The sequence below is a fragment of the Callospermophilus lateralis genome, chromosome 1 (assembly GCF_048772815.1).
Source record: "Callospermophilus lateralis isolate mCalLat2 chromosome 1, mCalLat2.hap1, whole genome shotgun sequence".
Lineage (NCBI taxonomy): Eukaryota > Metazoa > Chordata > Mammalia > Rodentia > Sciuridae > Callospermophilus > Callospermophilus lateralis.
Genome location: NC_135305.1, coordinates 224103201 through 224126068, shown reverse-complemented (window position 1 = coordinate 224126068; position 22868 = coordinate 224103201). Strand labels below are relative to the sequence as shown.

General features: G+C 61.3%; 1 protein-coding gene across 2 annotated transcripts; it reads left to right on the top strand.

Moving 5' to 3' along the window:
• Positions 1-318: 318 nt before the first annotated feature.
• On the top strand, positions 319-21418 carry Apc2 (APC regulator of Wnt signaling pathway 2). 2 transcript variants are annotated; one of them, XM_077106031.1, is made up of 15 exons: positions 319-372; positions 5998-6156; positions 6288-6378; positions 6469-6649; positions 7454-7562; positions 7671-7784; positions 7979-8056; positions 8251-8349; positions 8824-9214; positions 9651-9746; positions 12701-12840; positions 13249-13326; positions 13423-13539; positions 13757-13971; positions 16369-21418. In XM_077106031.1, the coding sequence occupies exons 1-15, from the start codon at positions 319-321 to the stop codon at positions 21416-21418; spliced, it is 6972 nt and encodes a 2323-aa protein (XP_076962146.1). The 2 variants fall into 2 exon arrangements, with proteins under 2 accessions (XP_076962146.1, XP_076962143.1); XM_077106028.1 differs by having other exon boundaries at positions 7668-7784.
• The last annotated feature ends 1450 nt before the right edge of the window (positions 21419-22868 follow it).

The following is a 22868-nucleotide window of genomic DNA, read 5'->3' as shown; positions in this document are numbered from 1 at the left end:
GAACCCTCCAGGTCCCTGGCCCCCCTAAACACTGAAGGGCTCCTCGGCCCCTCTGGACCCTGCCCCTCAGCCCTCTGCCCATGAGAGTCTCCATCCTCTCATCTTCCACTGGGAGGATCTCAGACAACCCTCACGAGGTATCCCCAGAGCTCACTGGACCCCCTCCTCCGCCGCCTTTCGGAGGAGCCCCGCCCTGTCCCCTCCAAGTGACCCCTCCCAGGCCCTTCCTCGCGCAGGCGCAGGGCTCCTGGCCGCGGCCCCCGCCCCCACCTTGCAGCCGAGGGGCGGGTGCCCGCTGTCCAAGACAGCCCCGGCTCCATGGGGCTCCTGGGGCTCCTGAGCCTGCTGCACTCATCCTTCTTCGGGGACCAGGTAGGGTGTGGGGTCCGGGCCGGGTTTGAGGGTCCTATCCTGGGTGCGACCAGGGTGGGGTCCGACCTGCGGAACCGCAGTCCCGCAGCGAGGGGCTAATGGACTAGCGCACAGACTTGATGGGTCGGGGTCTCACGCAGTTACTCAGGAGACGGTCGTCAGGGAAAACGCAGGGGAGTTCGCGCCGCGGGGAGCCCCTCCCTTGCACTGCAGGGAACCCCCAACCCTGATCTGCGCAAGCGCAGGCTTTGCGGGGCTGGGGGGGCAGCCCCTCAGCCTCAGGAAGACCCTCTGACCCCTCCCCATTGCACGCACACGCTCACGGAGAAGGGCCCATCAGGGTGCAGCGGTGGGAGCGCGCGATATGGAGACAGCCAGGCGCAGGATGGAGGGGCTTGGCCACGCCCTGCACCTCCCTAGTCCTCAGTTTCCCCTCTGGGCGCCCAACTTGGGCCCACTTGGACCTTCACCAACGCTGACGTTCAGAACATTCCATCCCACCAGGCCGAGCTTGCCGGCCTCCGTGGTGACCTGAGTTCTAAAGTTTAACATCCCATCTGAGGGGAAACTGAGGCTGGGGTACAGCAATGAGTCCAAGGTCATAGGCCTCGAGCAAGGCCGGGGCTTGAGGGCGGGCACTGACCCTGGCAGGGGACACAGTCCGGGGAGCTATCCGCGGTGCTGACGAAGTAGGCGATGCGGGCTCGCCCCTGGGAAACAGACCACCAGTGAGGTCCGGTGTCAGGCGTCTTGACCAGCCGGCCCTCCTACAGGGCAGCTCCTCATCACTGGTCAGGGCCCTGTCCTGTGCTTGCTGATGTCCTCCCTCGGCCCCACTTGCCATCCTGTCCTCAGTTCCTGGCACAGAGGAGATGGGGGGAAGTACTGGGCACCAAGGGGACAAAGACAGTCCGGTCAGACTCAAGAGGCCCCATGACATTCTGAGACAACCCCTGCAATATCCTGGACTGGGGCTACTAGTTGGAGTCCCAGGTGGGTGGGGAGAAAATTTCCCTCAACCCTACAAGCACTATGGAGAAAGCCTGGAGACAGCCCCAGTCCCACCCACTGTGCAATGGAGGGGGGCTTCTCTGGTCCCACAGATGCTGGGCCTGAAATCCCTGGGGACCGTGGGGGCCCCAAGACTCCTATATTTCTAAAGTGTCCAACGATGCCCACATCTGGCTGTGGCTCAAGATCTCTAGGGCCAAGCATTGTGCGAGGGTGTTCTAAAGATTGAGGTCCAAGAGCATCTTGCCTTGGGGTGTCAGCCCCTGTATTCCCTCAGTCTTCCAGGCCCTGGCCACACCCAAAGAGGGGAGGGAGGGAGGGTTGCATGAACTGTAGTAGCAACTGATTCCTCGCCCCAGCCTTAGTTTCCCTTTGTGTACCAGGAGGGGACTGGCCACTGGACATCACTACCATCCTCTACTTGAGAACCTTGGGGAGCTGTTACTTGTGAGACAGGGTAGAGGAGGTGGGACTTGTTTCCCCCACAGGCAAGAGAGTGACATGAGCTGGCACAGTGGTGCACACCTGCAATCCTAACAACTCAGGAGGCTGAGGCAGGAGGGTCACAAGCAGCAGACAGCCCAGACAACCTAGCAAAACCCTGTCTCAAGATTTGAAAAGAAAAAAAAAAAATCTTTTTTTTTTTTTTAAGGGCTGGGTATGTAGCTCAGTGGTAGAGTGTCCCTGGATTCAATCCTCAGTCCTGGAAAAAGGAGAGAGAGAGAGAGACAGACACATCCAAAGACACAGCAGGAGCGGGAAGCAGAGCTAAGCCAGGGGCCTTGGTTCTGGTCTCACTCACCCAGCTCCAGCCCAGCCCATTCTGTTTGGGCTCCTGGGTCCCCCATGGTCACCCAGGGGGTTCCCCACTCTCAACCCTCCATGGCTGGCCCTGGTCAGGCCCCATTACCCCTCCACTCTGTGGTTCCCACAGCACTTAGCCATCCCCTGAATGGGCACTGATCTTCCCCAGCTTGGGATGCCCTCCGCAGCCCTGCCTTAAGCTGGCCAACTCTTGCCCAAGGCCCTGCTCAGGGCAATCTACCCAGCCTTCAGAAAGAGCCCCTCTGCCCAGTGCATGCCCCTGCCAAAGTCCAACTATCTGAGACAGGTGAGTTCAGCTCTGGAGGCCCCCATGCACCTGGGCCTGGGCCTGCTTGGCTCCTGGCATTGCTGGTCCAGGGTAGGGTACTCAGGGGCTTCAACTCAGCAGCTCACAGCAGAGGTTGCCCAGTGCCCTTGGTTGCTGCAGCCTGCAAAGGTGCAGACCTCTCTCCTTGCCTGTGATCCCTGCAGAGGAGGGACCTCACAGAGGAGAAAACTGAGGGACGAGGTCAGTAGTTCCCCCTGGCACCCCAAATCCTCATCTTCTGGTGCCAGCCACCTCGTCTTTTCCTGTAAGCGGTGTCGGCACTAGGAAGGACTGTGCTCAAGTGGCAGGTCTGGCTCTGGTGTTAAACCCTCAAGTAGCCTTCAGGGACACATTGAGGGTCAGCCACAGCTGGGGATGGGCTCCTGGGACCTCTGTTCCTGCCTCCTTCCAGTCTATGGGGTGAATTCAGTTGGGGGAGGGACAGAGACATAGATAGAGATAGCGACGGAAAGATGTGCAGAGGGGGCCATCCCAGAAGATGACATACGGAGACACTGCACTCTGCTGAGGAGAGAGGAATGGGGGGGAGTCCCCAGGCATTCTCAGCATACCTGCCCTTCCCAGTCCCGCCCCCACCCCAGCCAGGACCCTGGGGGAGCTCCAGGCCGGAGGTCCCCATCCTGCCCACACGCGTCCGCCGAGGCTGGGCAGGCTGCTGCCTCTGTCCCAGGACACTGCCCCCAACACACACACCAAGATTCTGATATAATGGCCAAGCTTTGGTGTTTGACTCAGACTCTGCGAATCCAGCAGCTGTGGGGTTTGAGAGGCTGCTTCTCCCTGAAATGCTGGGGACATTGGAGTCCTGGTACTCGGGACGCCCCCTTCCCTTGGGAAGGGATCACCCACCCCACCCTTCCTACACACAGTCCCTGAACCAGAGTGGAGGCCCGACGCCCCGCGGCCATCACGGGTCCCCGCCCCAGGCCGCCATTGGCTGTTGCCATGGCATCAGCCCGTCTTCCCGCGCTGCCATTGGCCGCTGCGCCTGCATCCCGCATCCCGCATCCTCCCCCGCTTGCGGTGGTCTAGCCCAGCGCTGGGAGCCGCGGCACCGCCTGGTCAGGCCTGGATCAGGCTTTGTCCGCCCGGGAGCCCCTTGACCGTGCTGCGGAGACCCGCCGTCCCGGAGCCCACGCCCTGGGGCCACCCCAGTCCCAGATTTCTGGCGGGGCCCGCGGAGCTGTGCGAAGGGAGAGGCCCCAGGCCCAGGAGCCCCACCAACCCAGCCACAAGTAAGCGGTGCGTGTTCCCGGAGGGGGGCAGGTTCCGCGATCCCCGCCTGGCGCGGGGTCCCCAGCCTCCCCTCTGCCCGGCCTTCAGGGCCCACTCAAACCTCCTACTTCGGAGCGGGAGCTGGAGGGAAAGCGGAGTTCCCGGGAGGCGCGCGCAGCGGCACACCCACTCACGGGATTCAAAGCGGACCTCCGGACGTGACAAGAGGCCAGGGTGGGCCAGAGTCTGAGCAGGCTGCTGTGTGTCCTGGGGGTGTTGCCGCACCTTTCTCTTTGGGGTTTGGATTAAAGAAGTGAGATGGGCCCCTTTGGGCCTAGCTTCTTCTGCACTTGTGTGGCCCTGGCCTGAAGGTGGCTCAGTTGCTTCCACCCTAGTTACTGATGTTTCCCTGTGGTGGTCTCAGGCCCCAAGGAGGCCAACTGACACACCTGGCGGTGAGGGGCAGGCAGGAGGGCTTCCTGGAGGAAGTTGTGCCTGGGGATGGCAGCAGACAGGAAGCTTGTGTGCAAGTGAAGGAAGAAGGTGGAGTGTCTCCTGGTGACTGGTGTTTGGGAAGGTCTTGTGGGGGTCCAGGAGGGATGGCTTAGGGTCTGTGATTTTCAGAGCTCCCTCTGGACGTGCAGGAGTGGACGGTGGGAGGCGGAGTGAGAGGAGTGCTAGGGCTGGGGCAAGAGCCCAGCTGGGCAGGGCCAGGCTGGAGTGAGGAGGAGCTCTGCAGCCGGCTGTGTGGTGGGGGTGTGCGAGGGTCCGTGCCAGGCTTTGTGCTCCTGGCTTCCGCTCAGCTGGTCATGGCGCGGTGGCTGGAGCCAGCCCGGGCTGGTCCACAGCTGACCCCCATGGGTCTAGGACGCGCTGGGCTGCAGGGTGAAGCTGTCATCCCTGGCTGTCTCCATTCCAACTGGCCCTTCTGCCCTCTGACCCTCCCGCCCTCTGACCCTCCCACCTGACCCTGCCATCAGCCCGGGCTCCCCTCACATGGAACAGGGTCTTGTCCTCCTCGGGCACTGCTGGGACTTCTAAGCACTTCAGGGACAGGGTCTGGGCTCCAGTCACCTGTCCACTGCCTCATTGCTTCTGTCTCCCCTGGGAACAGCTTAACAATGGTCCCCAAGGTGTGGGACCATGACAAGGAAGAAGTCAGAGAATATGGCCAGGCACACAGTAGGCCCCCCCACAGGCTGGGTGCTGAGCACAGCCCTCATCTGGGGCTGAGGCACCGGCCCCTCATCCAGGTGGCTGTACCTAGGGTGACTGGGGTGGGAGGAGAAGGAGAATGAAGAGACATGGCCAGGCAGGGGCACAGATGCCCGCAGCGGGCAGAGCTGATGGGGGATCGGCTGGCAGGGGAGGGGTTCCAAGGAGGAGCTGTGGAAGGGATGATCGCCATTGGTGCTCCTCAGACAAAGGCGGAAGGAGGGGCAGGCGAGCGCTGATGGGAAGGGAACAAAGAGGGAGAGGGAGCTGCAGGAGGGGGCACCACTGGGCAGAGAGGGGTGGCCAGACCAGCGTGGGGAAGACAGCCAGAGGCAGACAGGAGCAGATGGCAGGGGCAGAGCCGGGGGAGGGGCTCTGGGGCCACTGAGGCTGGCCAAGGGCAGAGGGGAGGACGCCCAGCCAGGGAGGTAGCTACCGCTGAGGGGGGTGGGTGGCCTGCAGGGGTCCAGGTCCAGACCCTTGGAAAGGTCATGGAGGGCTGGAACCAATTTGCCCTGTGGTCCATCTGCAAAAGCCTCCCCACCAGCACCTGCCCATGGCTTTCTTATGCATTGCTCATTGACCTTCATGGTATTCTCACTGCCCATCAGCTGGGCCAGCTAATCTGTCCACCTATCGCTCTGGCAATCAGCCTCTGGGCAGGCTGCATTTCTGCAGGGGAGAGTCCTGTCTGGAAGTCTCTCTGGCTGTGTCTGTGAGCTTGTGGCCTCGGGCTGGCTAGTCCATCTACTGGTTTAGACTGTCAGCACCTTCAATGTCCATCTGTCCATCTGCTTAGCTGTCAGCACAGGTGTCCAGAAGACTGCAGTGGAGGGGCAGGTGTTCTGGGTGTCTGAGCACCCGTGGAATGGCCCTGCCCTCCCTCTCCTCTTCTCACTCTGTGTGTGTGCCCCCAGATGCCCCAGCCCAGCCCCTCCCACCAGGGATCCACACCCCCATGGGTAGGAGGGGCTCAGTCTTGGGCTGTCCACAGGGCACATAGGCTGAGCCCTCTGATGCTGTGGCCCCAGGTGCTGCAGGAGCTGAAGATGACCAGCTCGATGGCGTCCTATGAGCAGCTGGTGCGGCAGGTGGAGGCCCTGAAGGCCGAGAACAGTCACTTGAGGCAGGAACTTCGGGACAACTCGAGCCACCTGTCCAAGCTGGAGACGGAGACCTCAGGCATGAAGGTGGGGGCGGTCGGAGGGCAGAGCTGGGTCACAGGAAGAGCCGGAGCACTAGAGCCCGGGAGGCAGGCGGGCCTGGGTGGCCTGGGTGTGTCGGGTGGGCGCTGTGCCCAAGGCTGTGGTCCCTGCTGCAGGAGGTCCTGAAGCGCCTGCAGGGGAAGCTGGAGCAGGAGGCGCGGGTCCTGGTGTCCTCAGGGCAGACCGAGGTGCTGGAGCAGCTGAAAGGTGAGGGTGGTGCTGGGCCCCGCCCACAGGGAGCTGGGGCTTGGGGCAGGAGGGGCTCTGACCTTCGCCCTGGTGCTCCTGCCCACTCAGCTCTCCAAATGGACATCGCCAGCTTGTACAACCTCAAGTTCCAGCCACCTGCCTTGGGCCCGGAGCCCGCTGCCCGGACCCCAGAGGGAAGCCCGGTCCACGGTTCTGGGCCATCCAAGGACAGCTTCGGGGAGCTGAGCCGGGCCACCATCAGGTTGCTGGAGGAACTGGACCGGGAGCGGTGAGAGGCTGTGGGAACCTGACCTGGGCACCGCCAACACTCTGCCCACTGCCCTGCCTGCAGAGCCCCACGGCTTCTGTACCTGGCCTCCTCAGTGTCGCTCCTCCAGCCCAGCTGACCTCAGTGGGAGGGCACAGGCTGTGGCACAGATGCCTCCAGGGTCCCCGACAGTCAGGCGTCTCTAGGGACCAATGTGTCCAAGGCCAGGGCTCAGAATCAGGCCTGCAGCCAGGGTGCGTCAAAACAGTCCTTGTGGAAAGAGGGATGCAGCCCAAGAAAGCTGGGCCTGGGGAGTCAGGTGGGGCACTGTCTGAGCAGCCTTCAGAGGAGCTCAGAGCCCCCAGCCCGCCCAGCTTCAGACTTCCCTGTCAAATAGGAATCAGCCTGAGAACTAACTGGAGGGAGATTAGCAAGCATCTGAGAGGTGCAGAGCCCGTCAGCCCCAGCCGTGTCCCCAAGGCCAGGAGTCTAGAGAGGACTTGCCTTCTCTCCTCTTGGCCGGTTTCTGCACCCCAACCCAGTCCTGGGAGCCCCTCGGGGAGATATTGCCATACTGTATTAATCTTAGTGCCCAGGAAGTGATGATAAAATCAAAAGAAACAGGGCTGGGCTGGGGCTGGGGCCGAGTGCAGAGCGCTTGCCTGGCACCTGCGAGGCCCTGGGTTCGATCCTCAGCACCGCGTAAGAATAAATAAACTAAGTTTGTGTCCATGTATAACTAATAAAATTTTAAAAAAGATTTGTTAAAAAGTTAAAAGACACACCTCATGTACAGCGGCAGCCCCCTCTGCCAACCGCCCCCAGGTGCTTCCTGCTGAGCGAGATCGAGAAGGAGGAGAAGGAGAAGCTCTGGTATTACTCGCAGCTGCAGGGCCTGTCCAAGCGCCTGGACGAGCTGCCGCACGTGGAGACGGTGAGCGGGGCTGGGGCTGGGGTGAGGGCCACCCGGGGCGGGCCGGCCGGCAGGTGGAGGCCCCGGCTCGGGCACCCCTCACGGCAGCCCGCCCACCCTTCCCAGCAGTTCTCGATGCAGATGGACCTGATCCGGCAGCAGCTGGAGTTCGAGGCCCAGCACATCCGCTCGCTGATGGAGGAGCGCTTTGGCACCTCGGACGAGATGGTGCAGCGCGCTCAGGTGCGGCCGGGCCACCTGCGGGCGGGCGGATCCGGGAGCCGAGATGAGTGGGCGGGGCTGCCAGAGGAGGAACCCCGGAACGGACTTCTGAGGGCGGGGTCTGACTCAGGAGGCAGAGTCAGGGCCGGGGTCCTGCCAGGGAGAAGGCGTCCGCCGGGCGCGGGCGTGGCCACGTGTTCTCTCCTCCCCTGCAGATCCGCGCTTCACGCCTGGAGCAGATTGACCGGGAGTTGCTGGAGGCACAGGACCGGGTGCAGCAGACGGAGCCCCAGGTACCAGAGGAGGGAAGCCAGGGTCCCAGCGGGTGGCGGGGCTCCAGGCTGCCTGGGGACCCCCGCACCTTTCTGGAGCACAGGAATCAGTCTGCACCCCCACCCACATTTTCATGGGGGAGAAGACAGCATCAGCAGACTGGGTGCTTTGTGGGGTGCACCCAGGCTGAACCGCGGCCGGGTGCTCCCTGCAGGCGCTGCTGGCAGTGAAGTCAGTGCCAGTGGAGGAGGACCCAGACACGGAGGTCCCCACGCACCCCGAGGACGGCAACCCTCAGCCAGGCAACAGCAAGGTGAGCCGGAAGAGGAAACCAGACGGGTGGGCAGCCAGTTGGGGTGAGGTGGACCCGTGTCCCTCCCTCCCTCTGGTACAGTCAGGAGAGTGGCTCCCTAGTGGCGCTTGAGGTGAAGCTGGAGGGCCAGCGTGTATGCTGCAGGCCTGTGGAGGTGACATCTCTGTCTACCCTCAGATTGGGGGCAAGACTGCCCAGGGAGGCCCGTGGGGTGGGCATTTGGCTCTCCTGGACCAAGGGCATCTCTGCAGTATGTGTGTGCCCCGCATGTCCTCCATCTACACCCAAGGTCGTGTTTGGGTGCCTGCAGGCGGGAGGAATGTGGCTTTGCCGGCAGTGCCCCTGGCCAGGGTCCCAGGACTCCAGCTTCTTTAGGGGAGTCATACAGCAGAGAGTGGACAAGTGGACTGTTTGGGGTTCGGGAGGCAACTGGATCTCCACCATGACGCTACCCTTGCCCGGTCCTCACCCTAGGTGGAGGTGGTCTTCTGGCTGCTGTCCATGCTGGCGACCCGTGACCAGGAGGACACAGCTCGAACGCTGCTGGCCATGTCCAGCTCGCCCGAGAGCTGCGTGGCCATGCGCCGCTCAGGCTGCCTGCCGCTGCTCCTGCAGATCCTCCATGGCGCCGAGGCAGCGTCCGGGGGTCACAGCGGGACCCCTGGTGCGCTGGGTGCCAAGGACGCACGCATGCGAGCCAATGCCGCGCTGCACAACATCGTCTTCTCACAGCCGGACCAGGGCCTGGCGCGCAAGGAGATGCGCGTCCTGCACGTGCTGGAGCAGATCCGGGCCTACTGCGAGACCTGCTGGGACTGGCTGCAGGCCCGGGACGCAGCGCCCGAGGGAGGCGGCCCCGGCAGCAGTGAGTGTGCGGGTTTCCACAACACAGAACGACTGGCCGGGGCCCTTCTTGACACATGCTCTGTCTTAAGGGGCCTGTTAGAATTTGGGAAAGAAGACTCGGACTCTGGATGGAGACTCCGAGCGGGCGGAGGGTGGATAATCCCCCAGGTCAGGGGCACATTTTGATTGCTATTTTCTGCAGCTGATGGCAAAGCTAGCCTAGGACAAAGGCGCAGCTAAAACGTGTGGCGAGCGCCAGGCATATCCCATCTTCCTATGCCAGGCCTGGTGAGGCGGGCGACCTCCTCGGCACTTGAGAGTGGAGGCCAGAGGGACTGCCGCTCTGGCAGCGCCCAGCATGTCCAGTTTGCCCAGCTCCCAGGATTCTTGCAGGCATGCGGGGACCTTCAGGGGTCACCTGGGGGCGTTTCTCTGACCCCATCCCTCCTCTACAGCCCCAGTCCCCATCGAGCCTCAGATCTGCCAGGCCACCTGTGCCGTGATGAAGCTGTCTTTTGATGAGGAATACCGCCGTGCCATGAATGAGCTAGGTGAGTGTCCCTAAGCCTTGTCTGGGAGCCCTCGTCCAGCCCCGGCACAGCTGTTGGACCAAGGCTGGGTCATCTATGTTTGTCTACTTTGAGTGGACAGTGAGGTCCAGAGAGGGACAGAACTCCCAGGACTCACAAAGCACCTGCTGTGATTGAGCAGTCATCCTGAGTCCTTGCCCACTGTCACACTGTTCTTCCCCTTTAGCCGGTGGCCTCTCAGCCTCCTGCCCAGAGCAGGGTCTCAGTGGGAATTGTCCTGGGATTCACATCCGGGGTCTGGAGGAAGTCCAAAGGTGAAAGACCCCAGGTAGTGGACACAACGGAAGCTGTGCGGCAGTTGTGCTCTGGGACCCAGTGGGGTCTTGACGTGTGCAGCTTTAGCTTTCTCTCTTCTTTGTCCTGACTTGTAGTGCTGGGGACCAAACCCGGGGCTCACATGCGCCAGGCAAGTGCTCTACCACTGACCACGTCCCCAGCCCGCGCGTCAGCTCTGGGGCATGACAGCTTTCTCTGTCAACAGCAAAGGAATTGGGGGGCTGGGGTTCAGCTGGACAGCATGTGCCCAGCCTGCCGGAGCCCTGGGTCCATCCCCAGCATTAGGGGGACGGGGATGGAGAAAGAAAGTAAGAAAAAAGGAGGAAAGAAAAAGGAAAAAGTCATGTAGGTGGGTGTGACAGCTCAGGCCTGTCATCGCAGCCACTCGGGAGACTGGCAGGAGTGCGGAAAGTTCAAGACCACCCATACAACTCAGTGAGACCCTGTCTCCAAATAACATGAAAGCTCAGTGGTAGAGCATCCCTGGATTCAGTCCCCAGAACTGCAAAAAAAAAAAAAAAAAAAAAAAATTAAAATTAATGGAAACAGAACAGAAAACATCAAAGGTCAGAAATCCCAAGGGCCTTCTCAGTTATACTCCAATGTTTTACAAAGTGAGATACAATTTTACACCTGCAGATGGTTCAGACATTCAAGTGTTTCATAAAATCTCATGGTTAAAGGAAATTGGGGTGAGCTTTTTGGAGGGGTATTGGGCAACATTAGACACATGATAAAGTCTGTTCACCCTTTGAATCGCCATCCCTTTCCCAGCCAGGATGTACAGGTTGCCGAAAAACAAAGGCAACACCCAAGTTAAATAAAATCAGAAAACCAGAAATAACTGAGTGTGTAATAGTAGGAGATGGCTAAATACATGGCACATAATTCAGCTGTTAAAATTCTCACCAGGTACAGTGGCACACTCCTGTACTCCCAGCAGCTCGGAAGGCTGGAACAGGAGATTCAAAGCCAGCCTCAGGAACTCAGTGAGGTCCTTAGCAACTCAGCAAGACCTTGTCTCAAAATAAAAAATAAAAAGGGCTGAGGATGTGGCTCAGTGGTTAAGCACCTTTGGGTTCAATCCCTGATACAAAAAAGGGGGGCATTTTTTAAAGTGGGGTTCTTTGGGGTTCCTGAGACCATTCTGGGAGGTCCATAGGCCTCATTATTTGGGAAGTAACATGGAGATAGGACTTTTCCTTTGCATTCTTCTCTCTCGCTGAGACAGTGTTCAGCAAGGCTCTCTGGGAGCTCCTGTCCTGATAACCACTGGGCTGTGAGTTCTGGGGTTTATTAAAATCCACTTTAATATTTAGTATCGTAAATATTGAGGGTTATAAACCACAAAACAAATTTGTTTGGATCCTCAAAAAATATCATGAGGGGGCTGGGATGTAGCTCAGTGGCAAAGCGTCTGCCTTGCATTCGCAAAGCCCTGGGTTCGACCCCCAGTTCCAAAAAAGACAAAAAAAAAAAAAAAAAAAAGATTAACAAAAAATATATCATGAGTCATAGGGGTACTGAGACCAAGATACTTGCCTGCCACTGGGGTAAGGCAATGAGAATCTAGCCTCTTGTTCTGTTTAGGACTCCATGTCTGAGGCTAATCCCCAACAGCTGGATGTTTAGGTTAGCGCCAGCAATAACACTGCCACCCACAGCCCAGATCAGAGGCTTTTTCTATATTTGTATTTTCTTTCCTTCATACGAGTTCCCTGGAGTGAGATTTCCAGATTAAATATCATAAAGGCTTAAGAAGAAGCTTCCCTCTTCCCAATTTCAAATACATATATCTTCTTTTGTAAGTTGTAACTCATAACATAAAATGTACCATTTTCCCCATTTCTAAGCAAACAACTTGGCTTGTCTGTCACGCACATGCACAGGGCTGCAGAGCCACCACCCCCACTGCTCCCTCCCCAATGGAATGCCGTCCCTTTCAACACCAAGGGCCCCTCCCAGCCGGCCCCCCATTCCGTCTGTGGGTCTGAGGGTGCGCAGTTCCCCTGTGGATGGCGGCCTGGCGCTGCCGCCTGTCATTGCGTTTGAACAATGCTGCCGTGTACACGGGGCACACCTTTCACTTCAAGAGTTTTTATTTAACTTATTCCCTCAAAGGCTGTCCCCGAAGGCTGAATGCCAGAGCTGCCTGTCACACCTGGGGAGGGCTCTGGGTTTCATTGCAAGGCTTTCTCCTGCTTCCCAGGGACTGCCCCCATGCCCACTTACTCTCCTGTGAAGCGGAACCTGCTTTCCTGGTGAGGGGCAGTGTGGCTGGACAGTCACCCCACAGGGGTTCTGGGAGGCAGCTCCCCACCTGCTGGTCTGGGTCTTCTCTGGGAGAGGGAGGCTCCCTTCCTTCCCAGGAGGAGCTGGGGACCTTGGCCAGCAGACAGGAAGGAGTGGTCCCCACAGAGGGTGGCTCTGTCTCAGGGGCCGGCCACTGGGGCATCTGTGCCCTGAGCTGGGGGCAGACGGGCAGGTGTGGCACTGAGGCCCCAGGAACCCCACCAGCCTGTCAGCAGGGATGGAAGCTGGCAGAGGCCAGGCTGGCTGGGAGGGGATGGGGTGCTGGACTTCCAGCAAGGTGGCCTCCCTAGCCGGCCTCCCTAGCCAGCCTCGCTGGGTCCCTGTAGGTGGGCTGCAGGCAGTAGCAGAGCTGCTGCAGGTGGACTATGAGATGCACAAGATGACCCGGGACCCGCTCAATCTCGCCCTGCGCCGCTACGCCGGCATGACCCTCACCAACCTTACCTTCGGGGACGTGGCCAACAAGGTACCCGGGGATGGTGGGCAGTGGGGTCCTTGCTGCCCCAGCCTGGGTTCCAGGGACCATCTTGGCCTCTTCCCACCTCTGGCCAGCCTGAAGAAGGGTAAGGATGGTCACTCCCAACTTACAGACGGGAGACAGAGGCCAGAGAGGGCCAGGGCTGAGGGGCATGCTGACCTCGGCAGTGTCCTCTCCACTCCAGCCTCCACGCCTGCCGGAGGCCTGCGCTCATACTCATGGCACAGCAGGGGCCTCTGGCTCTGGGAGCCTGTGCCTGCCCCTGTCGGGCCCCAATTTCCTGGCCCCAGCAGCTGGGTAGCTGGTCCCTGCAGTGAGGTGCAGCTAGGAAGGGGGTCTTCCTCATGCCTCTGCCCAGTCGCTGTGATGGTGACTGTCCTGTGTCACCCCCAACAGGCCACTCTGTGTGCCCGCCGGGGCTGCATGGAGGCCATCGTGGCCCAGCTGGACTCGGACAGTGAGGAGCTGCACCAGGTGGGTGGAGCCTGGAGGAGCGGGGGCTGGGGCTCTGACCTGGCCTGGGGTGTGGGGCTGCCTGGGTTCCACCGCGGCTGCCTTCATCTGCCCCAGGTGGTGTCCAGCATCCTGCGCAACCTGTCCTGGAGGGCGGACATCAACAGCAAGAAGGTGCTGCGGGAGGTCGGCAGCATGGCCGCACTGACGCAGTGTGTCCTGCGGGCCTCCAAGGTGGGCACTGGGGAGGGCCCCTGCGGGGCAGTGAGCCCCTGGCCTGGGCGGGGTGGGTCAAGCCAGACCTGCTCAGCAGGTGGTCCAACCGCAGCTGGACCTGGAGTGGCCAGCCCTGTGGTTCGCAGGCCCAGGGAGCTGAGTTTAGGAATCTTACTGTTGCTGGAAAACGGCCCCTTCTCGCCCTGGCCGTGCTGACCCCGCTCCCTGTGCCCAGGAGTCCACCCTGAAGAGCGTGCTCAGCGCCCTGTGGAACCTGTCGGCCCACAGCACCGAGAACAAGGCGGCCATCTGCCAGGTGGACGGCGCCCTGGGCTTCCTGGTGAGCACGCTCACCTACCGGTGCCAGGGCAACTCCCTGGCGGTCATCGAGAGCGGCGGCGGCATCCTGCGCAACGTGTCCAGCCTCATCGCCACCCGCGAGGACTACAGGTCAGCCCCGCCCCGCGGTCGGGGGTGCAGGCCGGGTGGGTGGACAGAACCCGTGCAGGTGGTCGGCGCCCCCACGACGCCCCAGGGACTCAGGGCGCAGGGCAGGTGAACCCCGGCGCCACCTGGGTGTCCTCCCGCTGCGACGCACTGAGCTGGGGGAGCCCGGGCGCTGGCGCGACCCTCAGCACCGCGCAAAAATGAGCCGTCGACAAAATGAAGGCTTAGAATCTGCACGTTCAGGAGGACTGACATTCGTTGGGTACCAGGATTTCAACCGGCCTTACCACTGAGCCACGGCCTCAGCTCCTTTTATTGTCTAGAATTTTTCCTTTTATGGAAAAATTATGGGGCTGGGCGGTGGCGCAGCGGTAGCGCTCGCCCTGGGTTCCATCCTCGGCACCTCATAAGAATAAATAAAGATGATGTGTCCGACTGAAAAATAATAAATACTGAATTCTCACTGAATTGCTGAGGCTGGCCTCAAACTTGCGTCCTCCTGTCTCGGCCTTGGGGTCACTGGAGTCACAGGCCTGCACCACTATGCCAGCCCGAGATATTTAATTATCTCAAAATATTTATTTCTGGTGCCGGGAATCAATCCCAGGGCTTCTCACATGCTAGGAAAGCCCTCTATCACTAAGCTTTACCCCACCCCAAATATTTTTCATTGAATAAATAATATCTGTTATTTATGAAAATAGAATATATATTTAGTTATGTTAGTATATCACAAATACTGCATGGGATATACTTGTACTAAAATGCTAAGATATTCATCAAACTAAAAATTCTTACTTGTTAAGTAATATTAATAAGTGACATCTCCACAATATCAATATTTAATAAATAATATTAATAAAATACCTATTATTTATGAAAATCAAATTCAATTTTAGCTACATTAGTACATCCTAAATACTGGATGGTACATACTTACACTATTATTAAAACCAAAATGCATTATTTGGAAGCTTGGGGGGCGCTGAGGTGGGCAGATTGTGAGTTCAAAGCCAGCCTCAGCAACAGCAAGGCACTCACTGATACCTGTCTCTAAATAAAATACAAAATAGGGCTGGGGTGTGGCTCAGTGGTCCAGTGTCCCGACTTCAATCCCCATACCAAAATAATAATAATAAATAACAAAATATTTACATTTTAATTACTCAGTACCGATAATATTTACTTCAGAGATGAGGCTGTACTCAGCGGTGAGCTCTCGCCTCATACATGTGAGACCCTGGGTCGATCCTCAGCACCACATAAAAATAAATAAACAAAATAAAGATATTAAAAAATTGAACTATTTAAAAAATAATAATATTTCTTCAGAAGATTCATAAAACTTATGTTTTGAAATTTTTTTTAGTTGTAGATGAACACAATGTCTTCATTCTATTTATTTTTACATGGTGCCAAGGATCGAACCCAGTGCCTAATGCATGAGAGGCCAGCGCTCAACCACTGGGCTACAACCCAGCCCCCAGATTTATTTTTAATATAGGAATTTTCCAAATATTATATGAGATATTTGTGCTAAAGTTATATTAAGATAGATATTTGTTAAACGTGACCCCTAATATGTAATACACACACATATATGTATGTTTTGGTGGTTCTGGGGATTGAACCCAGGGCCTTGTCCATGGGGAGCAAGCGCTCTGCCAGCTGGACTGCACCCCAGACCCACACATATATGTTTAAAAAATTCTTTTTGGTACTGAGGATTGAACCCAGGGGTGCTGTACCACTGAGCCACATTCCCCAGCCCTTTATTTTTTATTTTTGACACAGGGAGGGTCTTACTAAATTGCTGAGGCTGCCCACGAACTACTGATCCTCCTGCATCCGTCTCCTGAGTCGTAGGATCACAGAGGTCACACCCAGCTCTAGGTTTTATTTTATATATGATATATTGATAATTAATATGTTAATATGATGTATATATTATTTGCAGGGTGTGGTGGTACATACTTGTTAAAAATGACTCATTTTGCCGGGCGTGGTGGTGCATCCCACTGGCTGGGGAGGCTGAGGCAGGAGGATGGCAAGTTCAAAGCCAGCCTCAGCAGTGAGGCTCTAAGCAATATAGTCAGAACCTGTTTCAAAATGAAATATAAAAAGGGCTGGGGATTGTGGCTCAGTGGTTGAGCGCTTGCCCAGCACATGTGGGTCACTGGGTTCGATTCTCAGCACCACATTAAAAAAAAAAAGGTATCTTGTCTATCTACAACTAAAATTATTAAAGGAAAAAACGGGCTGGGATGTGGCTCAGTGGTTAAGTGCCCCAGGGTTCAATCTCCAGTACCCCCTCCCCAAAAAAGTCGCTCCTTCAGTGCCCTCTCTGGTCCCCAGGGCGGGCGGGGCGGGGCCTTCAGGGCTGACCTCCCTCCCCCTCAGGCAGGTGCTGCGGGACCACAACTGCCTGCAGACACTGCTGCAGCACCTCACCTCGCACAGCCTGACCATCGTGAGCAACGCCTGCGGCACGCTCTGGAACCTCTCGGCTCGCAGCCCCCGTGACCAGGAGCTCCTGTGGGACCTGGGGGCCGTGGGCATGCTGCGGAACCTGGTGCACTCCAAGCACAAGATGATCGCCATGGGCAGCGCGGCTGCCCTGCGCAACCTGCTGGCCCACCGGCCTGCCAAGTACCAGGCAGCGGCCACGGCCGTCTCCCCCGGCACCTGTGTGCCCAGCCTGTACGTGCGGAAGCAGCGGGCGCTGGAGGCTGAGCTGGACACCAGGCACCTGGCTCAGGCACTTGGTCACCTGGAGAAGCAGGGCCTGCCTGAGCCTGAGACGGAGCCCACCTCCACGAAGCCGCTGCCGTCCCTGCGTCACTTGGACGGCCTGGCCCAGGACTATGCCTCGGACTCCGGCTGCTTTGACGACGACGATGCGCCCTCCCTGGCGGCCACTGCCGCCGCCGCCGAGCCTGCCAGCCCAGCCGTACTGTCTCTGTTCCTGGGCAGCCCCCTCCTTCAGGGACAGGCCCTGGCCCGCACCCCACCCGTCCGCCACAGCAGCAGGGAGCCCGAGAAGGAGGCTGGTGGGGAGGCCGCGGTGGCAGCCAAAGCCAAGGCCAAGTTGGCGCTGGCGGTGGCCCGGATCGACCGGCTAGTGGAGGACATCTCCGCCCTGCACACCTCTTCCGATGACAGCTTCAGCCTCAGCTCTGGGGACCCAGGGCAGGAGGCGCCCAGGGAGGGCCGGGCCCCATCCTGCTCGCCTTGCAGGGTCCCCGAGGGTGGGAGGAGGGATGCCAGCAGCCGGGCCCACCCGCTGCTGCGGCTCAAGGCAGCCCACGCCAGCCTCTCCAATGACAGCCTCAACAGCGGCAGCACCAGCGACGGGTACTGCCCACGGGAGCACCTGCAGCCCTGTCCACTGGCTGCACTGGCTGAGCACCGGGAGGACCCCCTGAACGGGCAGGCGCGGCCCAGCCGGCTGGACCTCAAGCTGCCAGGTAGCCAGGCTGAGCCACCTGCCAGGGACATCGCAGCTGCTGATGCCCGCATCAGAACCATCAAGCTGTCGCCCACCTATCAGCATGTGCCACTGCTTGAAGGGGCAGCCGGGACAGGGTCACGGCCCCTGGCTCAGCCTGGGGCCTCCCCAGGGGCTCGAAAGCAAGCCTGGATGCCCGCAGACGGCCTGAGCACAGTGCCCGAGAAGCTGGCGGCTGCCCCGGTGCCCATGGCCAGCAAGGTGCTGCAGAAGCTGGTGGCCCAGGAGGGGCCACTGTCCCTCTCACGCTGCAGCTCACTGTCCTCACTGTCCTCAGCCGGCCACCCTGGCCCCAGTGAGGGTGGCAACCTGGACGATAGTGACTCTTCCCTGGAGGGGCTGGAGGAAGCTGGCCCTGGGGAGGCCGAGCTGGATGGGTCATGGAGGGGGCCTGGGTCCACCTCGCTGCCAGTGGCCATTCCCGCACCCCGCCATAGCCGCGGCCGGGGCCTGGGGGTGGAAGATGCCACACCATCCAGCTCTTCAGAGAACTGCGTGCAAGAGACACCCCTGGTGCTGAGCCGCTGCAGCTCAGTGAGCTCGCTGGGCAGCTTCGAGAGCCCTTCCATCGCCAGCTCCATCCCTAGTGACCCCTGCAGTGGTCTGGGCAGCGGCACGGTCAGCCCCAGTGAGCTGCCCGACAGCCCCGGGCAGACCATGCCACCCAGCCGTAGCAAGACACCGCCGGTGCCGTCGGGCCAGCCCGAGGCCAGCCAGTTCAGCCTGCAGTGGGAGAGCTACGTCAAGCGCTTTCTGGACATTGCCGACTGCCGTGAGCGCTGCCGGCCGCCCTCTGAGTTGGACGCGGGCAGTGTGCGCTTCACAGTGGAGAAGCCAGACGAGAACTTCTCCTGTGCGTCCAGCCTCAGCGCCCTGGCTCTGCATGAGCTCTACGTGCAGCAGGACGTGGAGCTGCGGCTGAGGCCGCCCGCCTGCCCTGACCGGAGTGGGGGCGGGGGCCATCGCCGCCGAGACGAGGCCAGTGGCCGCCCAGAAGGACCAGCACCAGGAGGCTCCCGAGCCCGGGCAGCTGCTGACCAGGAGCTGGAGCTGCTTCGAGAGTGCCTAGGGGCCGCTGTGCCAGCTCGGCTCCGCAAGGTGGCCTCGGCTCTGGTGCCTGGCCGCCGGGCGCTACCAGTGCCCGTCTACATGCTGCTGCCTGCCCCGGCCCGGGACGATGACTCTGGCACTGACTCAGCTGAGGGCACACCTGTCAACTTCTCCAGTGCTGCCTCCCTCAGCGATGAGACCCTGCAGGGTCCCCCCAGGGCCCAGTCCCGGGAGGCGGCAGACAGGCAGAGACCCACAGGTCCTGCAGCCCCCACCAGGCAGGCAGCCGGGCACCAGACCAAGGCAGGGGGCATTGGCAAGAGCATGGAGCAGTCCTGGAGCACAGGCAGGAATCGGGCAGGGCTGGAGCTACCCCTCAGCAGGCCCCTGAGTGCACACTCCGACAGAGAGGCCTCGCGCCAGGGCCGGTCCAGCGGGGACGGAGGGCTGCAGTCGCTGTGCCTCACGACGCCCACCCAGGAGGCTGTGTACTGCTTCTGCGACTCTGATGAGGACCTAGAGCTGGCGGCCACAGCTCCAGCCCCCCAGAGGGCATCTGCTATACCCCGCGCTCTAAAACGGGAGGGCCTGATGGGTAGGAAGGAGGCCCGGGCCCCATCCAAGCTCCCCTCAACTGTCCCGCCACCTGCAAGGGCCCAACCCAGGCTGATCGTGGATGAGACTCCCCCCTGCTACTCCTTGAGCTCCTCAGCCAGTTCCCTCAGTGAGCCTGAGCTCTCCGAGCGGCCAGCCAGTGCTGGTCAGGAGCCAGCAGTCACCAAGGACCCAGGCCCGAGCAGTGGACAACAGAGCTCCCCAAGCCCCCGGGCTGAGGAGGAGCTACTGCGGAGGTGCATCGGCTCAGCCATGCCTAGGCGGCGTCCCCAGGCATCGGGCCCTCGGCGTCGCAAGCCGCGAGTCACCCGGCTGGACATCCGGCCAGCAGAGGTAACTCAGGGGTGCAGTGAGGAGGTGGCAGGCTCAGACCCAGCCTCTGACCTGGACAGCGTGGAGTGGCAAGCCATCCAGGACGGGGCCAACTCCATTGTCACGTGGCTGCACCAGGCGGCGGCAGCGGCCACCATGGAGGCCTCCTCGGAGTCTGACTCCCTCCTGTCCTTGGTGTCTGGGCTGTCAGGGGGCCCCACCCTGCCTCCCTCCAAGCACAGGAAGGGGAGACAGCCCGGAGCAGGGGCCAAGGTGGGCAGTGCCCAGCGGCCAGAGAAACGGGGCCTGGCCACAAACAAGAGCAGTGGGAGCCCCCGCTCACCTGCAGGCCCTGAGAAGGGGCACCTCGCTCAGAAGACTGTGCCTGAGGGGCCTGCTGTACTTCGGGGTCGCACAGTGATCTATGTGCCCAGTCCTGCCCATCGAGCCCAGCCCAAAGGCATCCCTGGCCCCCGTGCCACACCCAGGAAAATGGGGAACCCTGGCCCCACACAGCCAGAGGCCAAGGCCAGAACCTCCAACCCTGGGCAGCAGCGGTCGCGGAGCCTGCACCGGCCTGGCAAGAGTTCAGAGCTGGCAGAACTGAGCCGCCCACCTAGGAGCGCCACACCCCCTGCCCGCCTGGCCAAGACCCCATCCTCCAGCTCCTCCCAGACCTCTCCCGCCTCCCAGCCCCTGCCCAGGAAGTCCCCTCTGGCCACCTCGGCTGCAGGTCCCCTGCCTGGCCCCGAGGCGACCCCGCTACCCAAGACGCCTGCTCGGGCCCTTCTGGCCAAGCAACACAAGACACAGAAGTCGCCCGTGCGGATCCCGTTCATGCAGAGGCCGGCTAGACGGGGGCCGCCGCCGCTAGCCAGGGCAACCCCAGAGCCGGGTCCCAGGAGCCGGGCGGCAGCCGAGGGAGTCCCGGGGACGCGCGGGGGCCGCCTGGGCCTGGTGCGCGTGGCCTCGGCCCGCTCCAGCGGCAGCGAGTCCTCCGACCGCTCGGGATTCCGGCGGCAGCTGACCTTCATCAAGGAGTCGCCGGGCTTGCTGCGTCGACGCCGCTCCGAGCTGTCCTCAACAGAGTCCGCAGCCTCTGTCCCCCAAGGCGCTTCACCCCGCCGCGGCCGGCCCGCGCTCCCGGCGGTGTTCCTCTGCTCCTCGCGCTGCGACGAGCTGCGGGCGGCCCCGCGGCAGCCCCCAGCCCCTCCTCGCTCCCCCGCCGCGCGCCCCGGGCCGGGCCCCGGCCCCGGCCCCGGCCCGCGCGCGCCCCGACGCACCAGCTCCGAGAGCCCGTCGCGCCTGCCCGTGCGCGCGCCCGTCCCGCGGCCCGAGGCGGTCAAGCGCTACGCCTCCTTGCCGCACATCAGCGTGGCCCGAAGGTCCGACGGCGGCGTCGCCGGGTGCCCGGCCCCCGCCGACGCCATTCGCCGCAGCAGCGACGGGGAGGCCAGGCCGCTGCCCAGGGTGGCGGCGCCGGGCACCACGTGGCGGCGCATCAGGGACGAGGACGTCCCGCACATCTTGCGTAGCACCCTGCCCGCCACCGCCTTGCCGCTCCGGGGCGCCTCGCCCGAGGAGGGCCCGGTCCGGACCCCGCAGCGCAAGACCAGCGACGCTGTGGTGCAGACGGAAGAGGTGGCCGCCCCCAAGACCAACTCCAGCACCTCTCCGAGTCTGGAGAGCAGAGACCCACCGCAGGTCCCCGCGGGCGGCGCCGCCGGCCTGGGCAGCGAGGTGGACGGGCCCGGCTCCGCCAAGGCATCTGCCACCGCCCCCTTCGTCCACGAGGGCCCGGGGGTCGCTGTCGGGGGCTTCCCCGCCAGCCGGCACGGCTCCCCCAGCCGCGCCGCCCGGGTCCCACCCTTCAACTACGTGCCCAGCCCCATGGCCTCGGCAGCTTCCAACGACTCGGCTGTAGAGAAAGCGGCGGCCACCGCCCCGGCCAGCCTCCTGGAATAACGGCCTGGGCCGGCGTCCAGAAATCTCTCCTGGCCCTGCGGCCGGTCTGGCTGCCCCGCGGCCCGCTCTGTCGATGCTCTGAGCAGGCTGTGCAGGGCCACCGCCTCGCCCTCAGAGCTTCGCCCGATTCACATCAGCCTCGCTTAGGGCAGGACCTTGCTTGTGCACCGCGGGGCTCCATGGGAAAGGTCGGCCCTGACCACCGAGCGCACGCTGGGCCCTTCAGCCCAGGTCGGGCAGGTCGGGAGAGGCTCCGCGGGTCACTAGCACAGCCCTCAAGCTGCCTCTGCGGAGCCACCGAGCGGAGGCTCACCTGGGGGCTAGGTGGGACAGCCTCTGGGTCGCCTGGGCAATCCTCAGGAGAGTAGGCAGTGTCCCCCCAAGGTGTGGGGACCAGCTGGGGGAGGGTGGCTTGACTGCCTACCAGTTGGGGCCCAGGCATCTGCCGTGCAGGGTGAGGCCTGTAATTACTGCTTCTGGTAATTTGTTAATGACGGCTTCGCTGGTTTGTTTGCCTTCCGAGCCCAGCTGTGAGGGAGCCGGGAAGAGGGTGCGGCTGAGCCCCACAGACTGCAGCTCTGGAAGCTGGGGGCTGCCACGAGAAGACAGCCAGGTCAGCCTGGCCCTTGCACCGTGTGGGGGATGACAATGGGGGCCAGGCAGGCCTCTGTAGACAGAAAAGGTGCCGGAGGAGGGCTGACCTCTTGTCTCCACCACTGCCAACTGTCAGGGGTCCTTTCCACTCCTCGAGGAGCTGGCCACCAGCCGAGCGGCCCTGGTGGTCAGTGGAGTCAGAACCAGCCCTGATGGATGAGGAGGGGAGAGTCCCTGGAGGAGGCTGTGAAGGGGTGGTCACTGGGCGCTCTTCCTCAAGGATGGCTGTTGCCCCTGCCGGTTCTGCCTTCCATTTCCTCTCCTTCATTATGCATGCAGGTGTGGCCCTAGGCTGGGCCCGACCCCAGGTGGGCTTCGGGGTGGGGTATGGAGCCTGGGTACCAAGGTGCCAGATGCACCGCGGGATACAGGGAGCCTGGGGGCCACAGTTGCTCCAATCCAGCCCCAACTGCCTGGTGGTCAGAGAAGCTAACAGGGTGCCCCAGGAGCCAGGCCTCAGGGGACCTGGGCCAGTGTGTGCAGAGGCACCAGGGAGGCCTGTGGGGGCCAGTGTTCCACCAGCTTGGGCATCTTCCTGCAGAGAGAGCCAGCGACCTCTTTCCTGCAGGACCTGACTCTGCCAGAGGACCTGCTGCTGAGCCATCTGCAGTGGCAGGTCCCAAGGGGCAGGTGCTGTTCCGCAGGCTGGTTTTAGGTCCCTCAGGTGGGAGGAGGGAAGCGGGTTGGGCAGCTGGGTGGAAGGCACTCTGAAGGAACCCCCTGCCCACCATGGGCACCACGGTCCCTCCTTGGCAGGTCCCCAGCACAGCTGGCTGAGGTCAGGGAGGAGGCAGAC

Bases quoted from the DNA above. Each gene is read 5' to 3' on its own strand.
- Apc2 (XM_077106028.1), top strand. From the start codon at position 319: ATGGGGCTCCTGGGGCTCCTGAGCCTGCTGCACTCATCCTTCTTCGGG. The intron at 8,350-8,823 runs GTGAGCCGGAAG...TCCTCACCCTAG, and splicing joins CTCAGCCAGGCAACAGCAAG to GTGGAGGTGGTCTTCTGGCT. The intron at 13,972-16,368 runs GTCAGCCCCGCC...CCTCCCCCTCAG, and splicing joins GCCACCCGCGAGGACTACAG to GCAGGTGCTGCGGGACCACA.